General features: G+C 39.4%; 1 protein-coding gene across 1 annotated transcript; it reads left to right on the top strand.

Annotated features, from left to right (window-relative positions):
* Positions 1-3453: 3453 nt before the first annotated feature.
* Positions 3454-4846, top strand: LOC311103763 (homeobox protein Hox-B13a; the record flags this gene model as incomplete). The annotated part of the gene is made up of 2 exons (XM_084145411.1): positions 3454-4120; positions 4599-4846. The coding sequence occupies 2 exons, from the start codon at positions 3454-3456 to the stop codon at positions 4844-4846; spliced, it is 915 nt and encodes a 304-aa protein (XP_084001537.1).
* Positions 4847-12798: the final 7952 nt, after the last annotated feature.

Genomic DNA, 12798 nt, shown 5'->3' with positions numbered 1-12798 from the left:
ATACCAAATAACGCTAGTTATTGTAGAAATGTTTGGTTTGAGTATGTTTTATGGACAAGTCGTTTGAAATTGAATATATTACCGTTTTCAAAGGATTGGTAATACATTTTATTTTTCCCCCTAGGAAATATTTCACCCGAGTTTATTTGCACGTGTACACCACTCTTTCTATTGTTGTCTGTCCTGCGAGTCACTCCCCTTGTTAGTTTCACAATTACGTATAGTTAATATTACTTAGGTTACAAATCAATTTTGAAACTTACCATTCATTATTCCTGGATTTGGGTATAGGAAAATGCCATTTATTTTCGTGGAGAACCGTGAAATGCACCGACCCCTTTGGGAAGTCATTATGAGCCTCGACAACTGGGCAGGAAGTTTGACAACAAGGGTTATTAAGGCATTTCCTGCGTACAGTAGCTGCTGTGCGCAAGTACAGTATGTGCCATTAGGCGGAGGCTTTGCAACTCCAGGAGCCAAGGCGCATGGCATCGACGCGGTACGCATGATACATGACATAGCAGACAAACGCGCAAAATATAGCATAACATATTGCAATCTCATCCTGCACTATTATTCAAGAGTAGTCTCAATATACGTTTGGAAACCGTAGAGCCATGATTGAATTCTTAATAAATTATTCTATAAATCATGTATTAATTGAGCATCTATAGGATAGCCTAGTCACTTGACCTGTGGTCTGTAGGTCTATCTTTGATTGAAATGGAAGAAAGGTGCTGGTTACAAACGTTATATGGTATCTGTGTGCCTTGTGTGTTTGTGATGATGACACACAGACAGAGGCAGCCTTGAACTTGAGCATTTGCTCAAGGGATGGGCGGGTCTGGTATGGTCGGTGGCGGCCTAAACAGAGCCTTCAGGGCGGGCCAGACTCTTCACTTTAAACTTGGCCTTGACCTTGAGGGCCTATTCTGATCCCTATGTAAAGACTACTGTCTGGGGGTTGTATGCGCGTGTGTGTTTGTGTGTGCGCGCGCGCGTGTGTGGTGAGGATTGGAATGAGTAAGGGGAGGGGAGGGGAGGGGGCTGTTGTTGCACTTAAATATTCTGGGTAGAGGCTAAAGATTATGGAGAGTCTTTCTGCCTATCCCATTTAAACACAATGTACAAATCTTGACTAATTAGAAGAATCAGACACTAGTTTAACCTATTTTTATTGTTTGAAACATTTTCATTATAGTTATATTGTTTGAAATATTGTCCATATCGCTGGACCTTGTGCGTCTCTCGCTGACGCAGATCAACCATTAGATGCATAACTGCGCCTTTGAGCTAAAAATGTACATTTCGTTACCTGATAGCAATTCCAGAAGCAGATTGACATATGTTTTCATAAAACTAGATAACACCAGGTCTACCTTCAAAATGGGAGAGCCGGAGAGGTTACATTTGAGCTAAATGACTAAAATGTAAATGTAAGGTAAAGGATTTTTCATTGAAGCATATAGGCTATTTTTCAGATAAAACACCACTTTTACGCACATGCCCATGAGCATTTGCCCACTCATTCTATCTCGCTCAACACATTTGTGAACATGAGGTAGCTTTGAAAAAGCTATACGAGCAACCAGTAACAATTTACTTATTCATTGTGTTTGCCATGTCGTCCTCTAAAAATGATGTATGGGTATAGCCTACACAGATTTTCCAAACCATGAGCCACTTCATGGCAGAATGAAAGCGTACTTTGCTTTTTTGAACCACTTCATGTCAGGTTTGTCATATAACATACATTAAACATTTACTTTAGACACGTTTAGCTATATCTTGAATAATGGCAATAGGCCTATGCATTTCAGTATAAAATACTCAAATTCATAACTACAGTCATAACCACAGAAATAATGATTACACAACAAATATTACTCTGAAGTGCCTCAAAACCCCACTAAATATATTTGAACTTAAGCCGTATTTTAGAAATCTTAAGACCTCCAATCCCGTCCATAAATGATCTTTACGCTTCCTTCAGTAATGTGTTTTTAGCCATGAACATTGAGCATTATATTCTAAAAGCGCACATAAATTACTATTAAACGTGTGTGTGTTTGTGTGTGTGCGCGCGCGTGTGTGTGGTGAGGATTGGAATGAGTAAGGGGAGGGGAGGGGGCTGTTGTTGCACTTAAATATTCTGGGTAGAGGCTAAAGATTATGGAGAGTCTTTCTGCCTATCCCATTTAAACACAATGTACAAATCTTGACTAATTAGAAGAATCAGACACTAGTTTAAATATATTTGAACTTAAGCCGTATTTTAGAAATCTTAAGACCTCCAATCCCGTCCATAAATGATCTTTACGCTTCCTTCAGTAATGTGTTTTTAGCCATGAACATTGAGCATTATATTCTAAAAGCGCACATAAATTACTATTAAACGTCCAAAGCACAGTTATTTTATAAACCTCCCCCCCCCTCCCCCCCCAAAAAATGTGGCAGGTATGCAATCTCATGTTATGTTTAAATAATAATTTTATGACAACGATAAACTGTCTTCATGCATTTGGCAACGACGATTATTAGTCTTTAAATATGTCCATAACCATTGGGAAATATTTAGCATTTTACATTATCTAATTAAAGCCGAACCAAAAAGGCAAACGGTGTAACATAATCTGTTGGGGTTTGTGGTAAAATCTAGATTAATAGTCATTTTGTGTGAAAGTAAAAAATGTCTTAATAGTCTCCATTTTGAATTAACATTTCCCTATGTGAAGTCTATATACTTTTTATGCAATCATTTAACAAAACAAGCAAACACTATTTTTCAAAGTAGGTTACATTATTACTAGACTTTTGTTGGAGTGATTGTCAAAGTGATTCATTCCCAGATTTTCTGCGCATTCAATAGATGTCATAAGTAAAATAGTCCTCATGCCATCATTGTATGACGTGACTTAACTTAGGTAGTCCTTTTCAAGGTATTTGATTTAGAAATCAATAATTTTAGGGGCTACATGCTCGTTGGTCTGCTTCCATTGGCCTTTGGAGAGCTAGGCGCATGGAGCGTTGGGAAGCTTTATTCACCCTACAAATCCAGTACGAAATGCATGTAGAAAGGCTTTTGTACACCGTTGTTATTGTTATGCTGTGCTTCAGAATTGTAGTCAAAGGTTGAATTGTATTATTTATTCGAGACGGTGTGTGTGTATGGAAACCGCAGAAAAACACAACAATTGGTGAATAGAAAATGGCCAAACAATACGCTGGAGAGCATCTTGTGCCATTTTTCCAAAGCAATCAAAATAATGTATTTGACTGACATCCCCAACAAGGGTTTGTTTTACTTATCACGTGGTAAGCTTTTCATCCAATGGAGATGCGCCATTCCATGTCTTGGTCCGTTGCGTCAATGCAGCTGTGGATGTAACCTGGTGTCCTACTCTGGACTTGGGTCTTTGAAACAGAATTCTCCGTCCGAATGGTGAGCGTGATATGACCACCTCCTTGGTCTTGAATCCTCGCTGGGCGGACACGGTTATGTTTGTGTATGAAAACAACTTGGATGAGCTGAACAAGAACATGGAGGGTCTGGTTGGTAGCGGCAATTTCGCGGCCAACCAGTGCAGGAATCTGATGGCCCACTCCGCTCTGGGGGGTCACCCCTCTAGCCTGGTGCACAGCTCCGGCTACTCCGCGGTGGATGTATCGGGCTCAAGCTCCGGGGAACCAGGCAAACAATGCACACCATGCCCCGCGGTCCCTCAAGGCTCCTCCACAGGTCCCATACCCTATGGGTACTTTGGCAACGGCTATTATCCCTGCAGAATGGGGCGGGGTTCGCTCAAGTCCTGCACCCAGCCCAGCGCGCTCAGCTACTCTGCGGAAAAATACATGGACACCCCGGTCACGTCTGAAGAATACCCGAGCCGGGCTAAAGAATTCGCGTTTTACCACGGATACCCAAGTCCCTACCAGTCCATGGCGAGCTACCTGGACGTGTCGGTGGTGCAGACTCTCGGGACAGGAGAGCCCCGTCACGACACGCTGCTTCCAATGGACAGCTATCAGCCGTGGGCACTGACGAATGGCTGGGGCGGCCAGATGTACTGCTCCAAGGACCAGAGTCAAGCCGGACACCTTTGGAAATCTGCGTTGGCAGGTAAAAACATATACTCTGCACACTGTCTTAGTACATTATTAGACTACTGTAATTGGACACATTGTGACACATGGGTTGGATAGCCTATATGAGGCTAAATTAATTCAGGCTTTTTCTAATGCATGATTACGCAATTTAATTACCCTTCATTTTGTGCATTAATCGTAAACCATCGAATACATTATGATTTTCAATCCCTTATTCTATCGAACGTTTGGGCTGAATATTGGATTTTAATATGTGTCTCGGTATAGGCACGCACGTTCATATGAGCGACCATTTTGGTCGTTGTAGTCTTCATCGTTTTCTGAGTTTATGAATACCTCATTGTAGTGTTAATGCATCAATATGTTGGCAGATATACACTGCCGTTTCTCAAAAACGCAGCATGGGGTTATCCCTTGCAATGAGAAAGTCTGAATTATACAATTAAATGCACATTTTTCAGACTCCAGTTTCTCTTTGTTGTCCATTACAGATGTAGTGGCCCACCAACACGATGGGAACTCCTTTCGTCGCGGTAGAAAGAAAAGGATACCGTACACCAAGGTGCAGCTAAAGGAACTGGAAAAAGAGTATGCCGCCAACAAATTCATCACGAAAGATAAGAGGAGAAAGATTTCAGCAGGAACCAACTTGTCGGAAAGGCAGATTACGATCTGGTTTCAAAACCGGAGAGTTAAAGAGAAGAAGTTCGTGGCCAAAGTCAAGACCAGTGCGCCGTAGCCAGCCAGGCTTGAGCTAGACGATTTGGACGAGGGACATTGTTTTTGGTGTATGAACAAAAAATGAAGGAAAGAAAACGTCGACGTGGTACCTTTTTTGGATTGGGATTTGGTGTGCTATTTTGCCTGCGCAATTGCATCGCCAATTCGTCTTTTGAAAAGAAGAAATAAAACAAGAACCAAGCCCTCTAAAGACAATGTTTTAGGGGCCTGTAAATACAGCACTTGCCTGCTTTAATGTAACACTTAAGTCTGCTTAACTGTTTAACTCGTGCTATACATGGAGGCATATATAGGCTATATGTTAGGTATGTCAATGTTGTTACTGCAGTAGAATAGGAAACGTATTATGCAATCATATTCCCAATCTATACTGTTTATAACGCTTGTAAAACAGTACTTATAAAAATATAGTGTAATGCTTAATAAATTGTTTTCATCCCAGTATGTTGTATAAATTAAATTTTACTTCGTGGAATATATGTGTTATATATGTGATTCTCTTTGCAAACCCTGTTTATATAGAGATAGTTAAAGATAAAATAGAATGAAGATTGGTAAATAATAATTGAAATAGGGATGATCTATGACCAAGAAATGGAGTTCAGAAATTCCAGTGCAATGTAAAGTTACGTTCAAATGGTTTATAATATATTTGAAATATGAATTGTATACATTAAGTTGCTGATGCATTTTACGTATTATGCTCCATCATGAAAGCTGAATCAAAACTTTAAGAAAGATAACTTTTATAGTGTCCATACCCTTTACAAATAATCTCATGCCAAATAACAGTATTTTCGGGGCTCATGATTTTGGTGATGGGTAAAAGCTACTGTGCCAATTGCGCCCAATATATTATTGAATATACTGTGAAAGTTGAAGGCCTGCAAACACAGCCATATTTGAAATGGCGAGCTATATAATGTGTTGTATGTTATTATCCTTAGTTGTACCACCTACTGATGCTCGTATTACTCCTTTATTCATACTCTTGGAAGTTTACGCAGGCCTAGGCCTATAGGCTACTTCAAAATATATATGAATGGTTTAGACAGGATTTTGTTAATTGGTAGGCTTATTTCCTTTTAAAATTAACATAATTACTAGCCTATTCAATACGAAATCATCAAATACGGCTACAAAGGTTAAACTGACTTCAGATATAGGATTGATATGCAAACTAAAACAAATTAAATGAACTTCAAGCGTCAAGAAATTAGTTGCATATTCAATATTGGTTGTTAGTCTATATATCCTGTTCTAGGTGGATACGAGGAATGTTTTGATGTTCTAGAAGAAAAAAGAGCATGAGGCAACTGCAGACTTCCTTAATCCGTCCTTGACCTTGACCTTGAGTTTCACGTGCTCAAAAGATCAGCAATAACGTTTGTCTCACGCTAATCATGACTATTTATACGGGGAACGGGTGTTTCCATGTCCCTATGAATAGCCTATAGGCACCGTTAGGCTAGATCTGATTATCTTTAGTTGTCCATATCTCGGATGTACAGTAAATTTCACAACGTAAACAATATTTTGTGTCACTCTTGTTATGGAAAAGTCTCTCAAAGTAGCTTCTAGCTTTGGTGCCCTCGCACATGCTTCCCTTCGTGTTGAGAGGACCTCATAGTGGCTATCCTCCTGCGTAACTGTATGAAATATTATTCTCCGAATGTTCGCTCGTTTGGATAAGCAGATTTACGCACTATAATCTTTTTTGCAGTCTTTTGAGACGTGATTTACGTATCTGTCCGGTTCCGAACAGTTTAATTGTTGGATAGTGAGCAGAGCTAAGGCGCGCTCCGGCTGCATACTGCACTTAACGCCGGTCTAGATTAGTCAGGGTGTAAAAGGTGCGTCGTTATTCAAAGGCTTTACATCATCACCTTTGCATCGTCCTGTTGCTTTCTTTTTGCTGTGCTCTGTTTTATAGTCAGTCGACACACCACATAGGCATGTATTTCTCTCCTTGGTGAAATATAGACACTTTTGGGGAATGTTGCCAATGGGAAAATTTTGCAGAGCGACATTTCGGATGAAAACATACACTACCGACGCATTGATGAAGACCTAGGGCGTACAATATTATGTGCCATATGTAGCCTAAGCAACGCTCAGACAGCCAGCATAGTCATGTAATAATAATAAACTACTACTAGCCACATAGTCAGGACAGTGTTCATTTTCAGATTGTAGATTATTTCACTTTACCACTGATAAATGCAACAACTACAAAGACGAGCTGAAGCACTATTTCACGCTCCAACCTGGATTGGGGAAGTTTGTGGTTGGTATGGACTCTGACAGAATTTGAGAGGAACGATATCAAAGCCCATTCAACACTGTAGCTCGCGATGCCAACGCTTCAGGTCGTACATTTCTTCTGCAGCTTTACGCATAGAGGAAGACGTTTGGAAACCTGTCTGAGTTTTCAATATTCCAACCCAAACCCATATATTTTATGATATTATCCTGGTGCTACTCTCAGACCAGACATAATTTGACGTACGAGACCAAAATGAGACGATAAAAACATGTGGAGCTATTAGATCTCACAGGCCTATTTCAACACAGCCTAAGGCGCTTGTATCACTTTTTGCTGGTATAGAAACACATGGGCCTGAGTGTGCAGCTTTATGTGCCCCATAGCATTTCTATTCAGGTAAGCCTCAGTAAATAGAAATGCTTGCCATTTGAAACCTAATTTGTAATGTTGTTATTTCAGTTCCATTGTTTTAAATACAATTGCATGATGTACTTTCCCCCAGTATATCTTATTGATTAAAGTTTGGGCATTAGACTAAATGATTATAAACATGGCCTATAGCCAATTCATGGAGATTTTGAATGGGCTAGTCATTTCTCAGTCCGGATTTCACGGCATGTGCAGTGCTGCTTTTCAGACCAGGCTAGACGTGTCTTGCACCTAACTGTGCTAGGCAATAAATGCCGAATACCCTTCGTTCCACCGCTGGTTAACATTGAACTTGACAAAAGCATTCTAACAAACGGCGCGTCTGCTTTGTGTTTACGTTGTGTTTTAATGGTAGTTCCTTCTCCGCCTTTAGAAAACGCACAATGTGAGCATCAAGCACGGCAGTAGCTTTCCACCAGCAATACAATCAAGCTGCAAGTTTCCCTTATTTGAAATACCAGACCCTATCATTCATTGTTTTACTCTTGAATAGTAAATTGTAATTGGTCGATATTTTATCAGTGTATAGTACATTTATCAATTTCCCATTTCATATGGCCCATAGTCACTTCAAGGCCTTTAACGTGCATCTGGGCTTATCCAACTCTGGAGTGACGGGTGATTGATGCTGTAGCCTATAATTCCGCAGTCTTCACTATGATTGTAATTTTGCTTTTGTCAATTTTAAGATATTCTCATAACTCAAACGCACTTGAGTGTGCTTGATACCCAACTGCCAATACAATATTAGGGTTAGGAGTATAGCCTATAGCTTTGCTCACTATTCACGGAGGTGTAACTTTAAATGTAACCACAAAGAACAGCATGTCGTTGCTTTTTGAAGTAGGCCTACACGTCTAACAACAGATCTTATCATCATCACACAGCATTCCAACTCTGAAGAAAGAATGTGCCATTTCAACGTGTGACGCTCAAGGTTAGGACAGGCTATGTCAGATATTGGCTATACATTTATGCTTTAATATCATAGTTAGGCCTACTTTACTTTATTAGATTTATTTGACAGGGACAATGTTTATGTCTGTGAAACTTGACGGGTATATGGAAGAAAATTTAAAATATATATTTTAGTAGGCCTATTTTCCATTTTAGTATTTTCTCTGAAAATGAAAATATGAATTACTGCGATAGGAAAGTTACACCAAGTTAAATGGGGTAACGTAGTTTAATAATTGTTAACCTATTGAATAAGCTTAATTCTATTAAATGTTTTTGGACATGGTAACGTTAGGCTTATTCTAGATTTGAGACATTCGGCCACTCAGGCTAATCTTTTAACCTCCTGAGTGTGCTTTCAAATACGTATTTTTTTTAAACAAGGTAGATTGCTAATCTGTCAATCTGTTGATGTTAAAATATGAATATTTTGACATTGCTTTTGGTGGCATGCTTAAAGACAAGAAGGAGAGTCCAAGCTCTGTCACGCATGACTTCCATGTCAATATCCCTCCAACTGGCCGTCCCAAGCCAAGAGCATGCTTAATTTCAAGAATGCCTGACTCTTCTCTCTCAAGTTCACGTCCAGTACCCCCCACCCCCCACACTTTCCTATACTCTTTCCCTTTGCAGACTCCCCCTCCCCCTAGGCTGCATTGCGGACAGTCTTTTGTTACACGGTGGACTTTGCAGTTGAACTTGAGACATCTTGTAAACAATAAGTAGTCTGGCCCTTGTCTGGACAGAGGTGGTCAATGGACCTGAGGCTCAAAACGTATCCGCTGCATGCAGGAGGAAGAGGAAATGACTCTACACACCAGGCCTCCAACGATGCACCTAGAGATAGTGGTCAGCTCAGTCTGAGCTCCCTGAGCTGCAAGGTGACACATAGGCCTACATGAATTAATGAATTGAGAATAAGACCATATAAGCATATATGGGGACAAGGTCAAAATCACATGAAACCATTGACGATATCCATTTACAATATTTACAAAGATAAACAATAGATACATGTAAGAAGATATTATGGGAAAAGATCATGGATCAAAATCACCACATAAGGACACATTTAAAAAGGCACAACACTAATAGTCTAGCTAAACTGTAGCTGAGTTAGAATTTCCCCAAATGTGTGCTTTTATAAAGAGCCTATAGATTCCAGAAACAAATTAAGTTTCTTACAACCACATCAGCTGGTGCCAACACTATTCCAATAGGTTATGAACTCAACTGCTAAATATTTTTGGGCGGTGCACGTGCTAAAGCTTACTTCCCATACAAGTGGTCAAATTTGTTATTTTGAACGGCTCACTATAATATGGCTACACCAAATTTTAGGACTGAAAACTCGGAGGAAATAACTGAAATGTCTTTTGTTGTTGTTGAGCAAAACAAATTGTTGGCCTAGCTCTTGAGAAAGTCACATAGACCTATCGTTTTCAACAACTTTATCTGTTTACCCTATATGTATCCAACAGACTATTAATATTATTATTATTAGGCATGTTAGCTCTGTAATAACTATTTAAAAATAAAAAGCTAACAAGTTTAGGGCTATTCTAATGTTTATGTTAGGTCAAAATCTTGAATTAATTATCTGCAATTAACAGTGATAAATGCATCCAAGAACTGTTTAAAAAATACTTTATATATTTATTATGTCGCATACGCACAACACTGCAGGTGTCCAATATTTATGGATACAAACTTTTTGAATGTACATATTACCATTAAGCTACCAAACTCCTAGCCAATAGCTGGATACAATAGCTGGATACTTACTGACATTACATTGAGAAATAAGCGTAATTAAGATTAATTGATAAGGCCGTCATCATGTCAGGTATGTATTCGTATGCCATTATGTACCTTTCTTGTATAGTGTCATGCCAAAAGTTATTGATAGGCCTATACGCCAGCAAATTGACTTTTGGATAGACGCATTCAACCAGGCCTAGACTATTGTATTTTCAGGTACCGGATATTAATTAATAAATGGGGTTCTGGAAGACTAGACTAGGTTACTTACAGGGAAATAAATGAACAATATTTAAGATTAATAAAGACTATACTGAAAATAATTTGAGAGGAAATGATAGTGAAGGGTGACAGCATGGACTTGGCCTGCCTTTTGGCCATGTGCTAGGCTACTCAGTGTAGATCTTGAATCAGGTTAGGTTTGTGCTTTATTTTATTTTGTCGCCAGGGGAACGGAGAGCAGCGGGAGAGGTGTTGGTGTTGACAAACAGGAACACGAGTTGGAACTCTCGAGCGCGCTAATGAGCACCAGCCCACCCGCGCGCAATGGAACCACATCATAGCATCGTTCTGATTGAGAGGAAAATCCCGCCTACTTAAACCGAGATCAACATAACTTTAAGACTACGCAGTAAAATAACCAAATGTATTGGCATGCAACACACAACTCATCTGTGAAATTTTACGGGCCACTACAATTATGTTGACCTTATAAATCAGAGTTGTTTTTGGAAGGAAGTGATGCAATGTTCTGCATTGTGCTGGGCTAACTATTGGTTCCATTATTTCCCCTGTCATTGAAATCATTTACGCACTGACCTCCAGTTGTAGAGTCTAGTTATTATGTTATAACTGTTAGCTACATTTTGATTTATTTAGCCCACCAATAATTCATTTCAATAACATAATGCTGAATGTATGATCAATAATAATATATGGATTTACAGGTTAACTCATGGCCTACAATTACAAAAATCATTTTAGGCTATAAGATAGACTATTAATAGGCTTGTAGGGTTGATAAACATTTCCCAAGTCCTCAGTGTCCTTCGTGTATAGGACCGAATAACACAAACATTGCTATATCTACCATGTTTAATTAGGTAATTGTAAGCAACAACCTCCATCTTTCACCTTGACCTTTTGTGTGGAGATCTCCTTAAAGGAAGAGTTCACCCAAATTACAAAAGGACATATTGGTTTCCTTACATATGACAGCAATCCATGCTTTGGTTTAGTTTCCCTGGCCTGTTTCCACATGCGAATGTTTTAGTATTTGTGGCACAAATGCCATTCAAGTCATGGGACGGATATTACAATTTTGTTCAAAACATCTAAAAATGACTTTGTTGAGCTTCACAATCAATTTGAGATACTTTCGTATGATTTGGACATGATGCGCGAGAAAGGCTAATATCGGTCCCATGACTTAATTGGGATTTGTGCCACAAATGCAAAAACATTAGCATGTGGAAACAGTGCCAGTGAAACTAAACCGAAGCATGGATTGCTGTCATACCTTGTCCATTGACTGCTTACAGGGTAAGGAAACCAATGTGTCATTTTGTAATTTGGGTAAACTATCCCTTTAACCTTGCTCCATGCCTTGCACACGCATTAAAATCTGACTCGGTACATACTGGATGAGTTGTGTAGCTAGAATCGTAATGAAAGGCGTGGCTGTTTTTAGCAGCCCAGTGCACTAGCCCGCTGACATCGCGTGGATGTGGTCCAGATGTGTTGGGCCGCGCCAGAGCGCAGAGGTGCCCTACGCGAATCAGCAGCGTGTTAGAAGCCGAGGCCCAATTGACCTCACTCGCATTTTCTGGTCGTCGATTCTATATTTTGAGGGCCAGTAAAAAGGGAATTTTGTATCATGACGTGGGTGGTTTGTAAACACCTCACGCCAGACATTGCTCTCGGGGGCAGTGTTGTAGGCATAGCCTATAATGGACAAGTGTTGATGCCAGGTGTTGGAGTGTATCAGCGAAACCGCAGTTCACAAAATAGCCTGATATATGTATCGTGGTTTTTGCAGGCCGTTGTATATTTTAACGTTGTTCCAAATTAATATCACACAAAATCGTTAATAACCTATAGATTCGGTTAATTCATTCTCTACAGCCATAATTGATCACCATTTTATTCGGTAGACAATAGCTTCCCGGGTTATAAGCCCTTAAATTAGCTTAAATTGAGGTACAAATTGTTGTAGGACTTCAGAATTGTGCAGGTCTAAGAAATATAGACAACGTTATATATAATGTTGTAACCTGTATTGTAACATGTAGCCTAAGTAACATCTGGTGAACAAAGTAAACGAATGCAATTTTTTAAATACGAATTGTGTTACATGTTTGATCGCCTAGTCTATTGCATTCCCATTTGGAGATATGAATCAGGCATGCTGTGTTTGACCACTGATGCTATTCAAAACGTTTAGTGGTTCTGTGATATAAATTCTAAACGTAATATGCTACCAATTTATTTATTTCGATAAGTGCGTAAACAAAGACTAATTTATCCCTATTAGTTCT

This window comes from Coregonus lavaretus (assembly GCF_964263955.1).
Source record: "Coregonus lavaretus genome assembly, chromosome: 28".
Taxonomy (NCBI): Eukaryota; Metazoa; Chordata; class Actinopteri; order Salmoniformes; family Salmonidae; genus Coregonus; species Coregonus lavaretus.
Note: the sequence above shows the minus strand (reverse complement) of the source record. Positions and strands in the feature narration are given on the sequence as shown.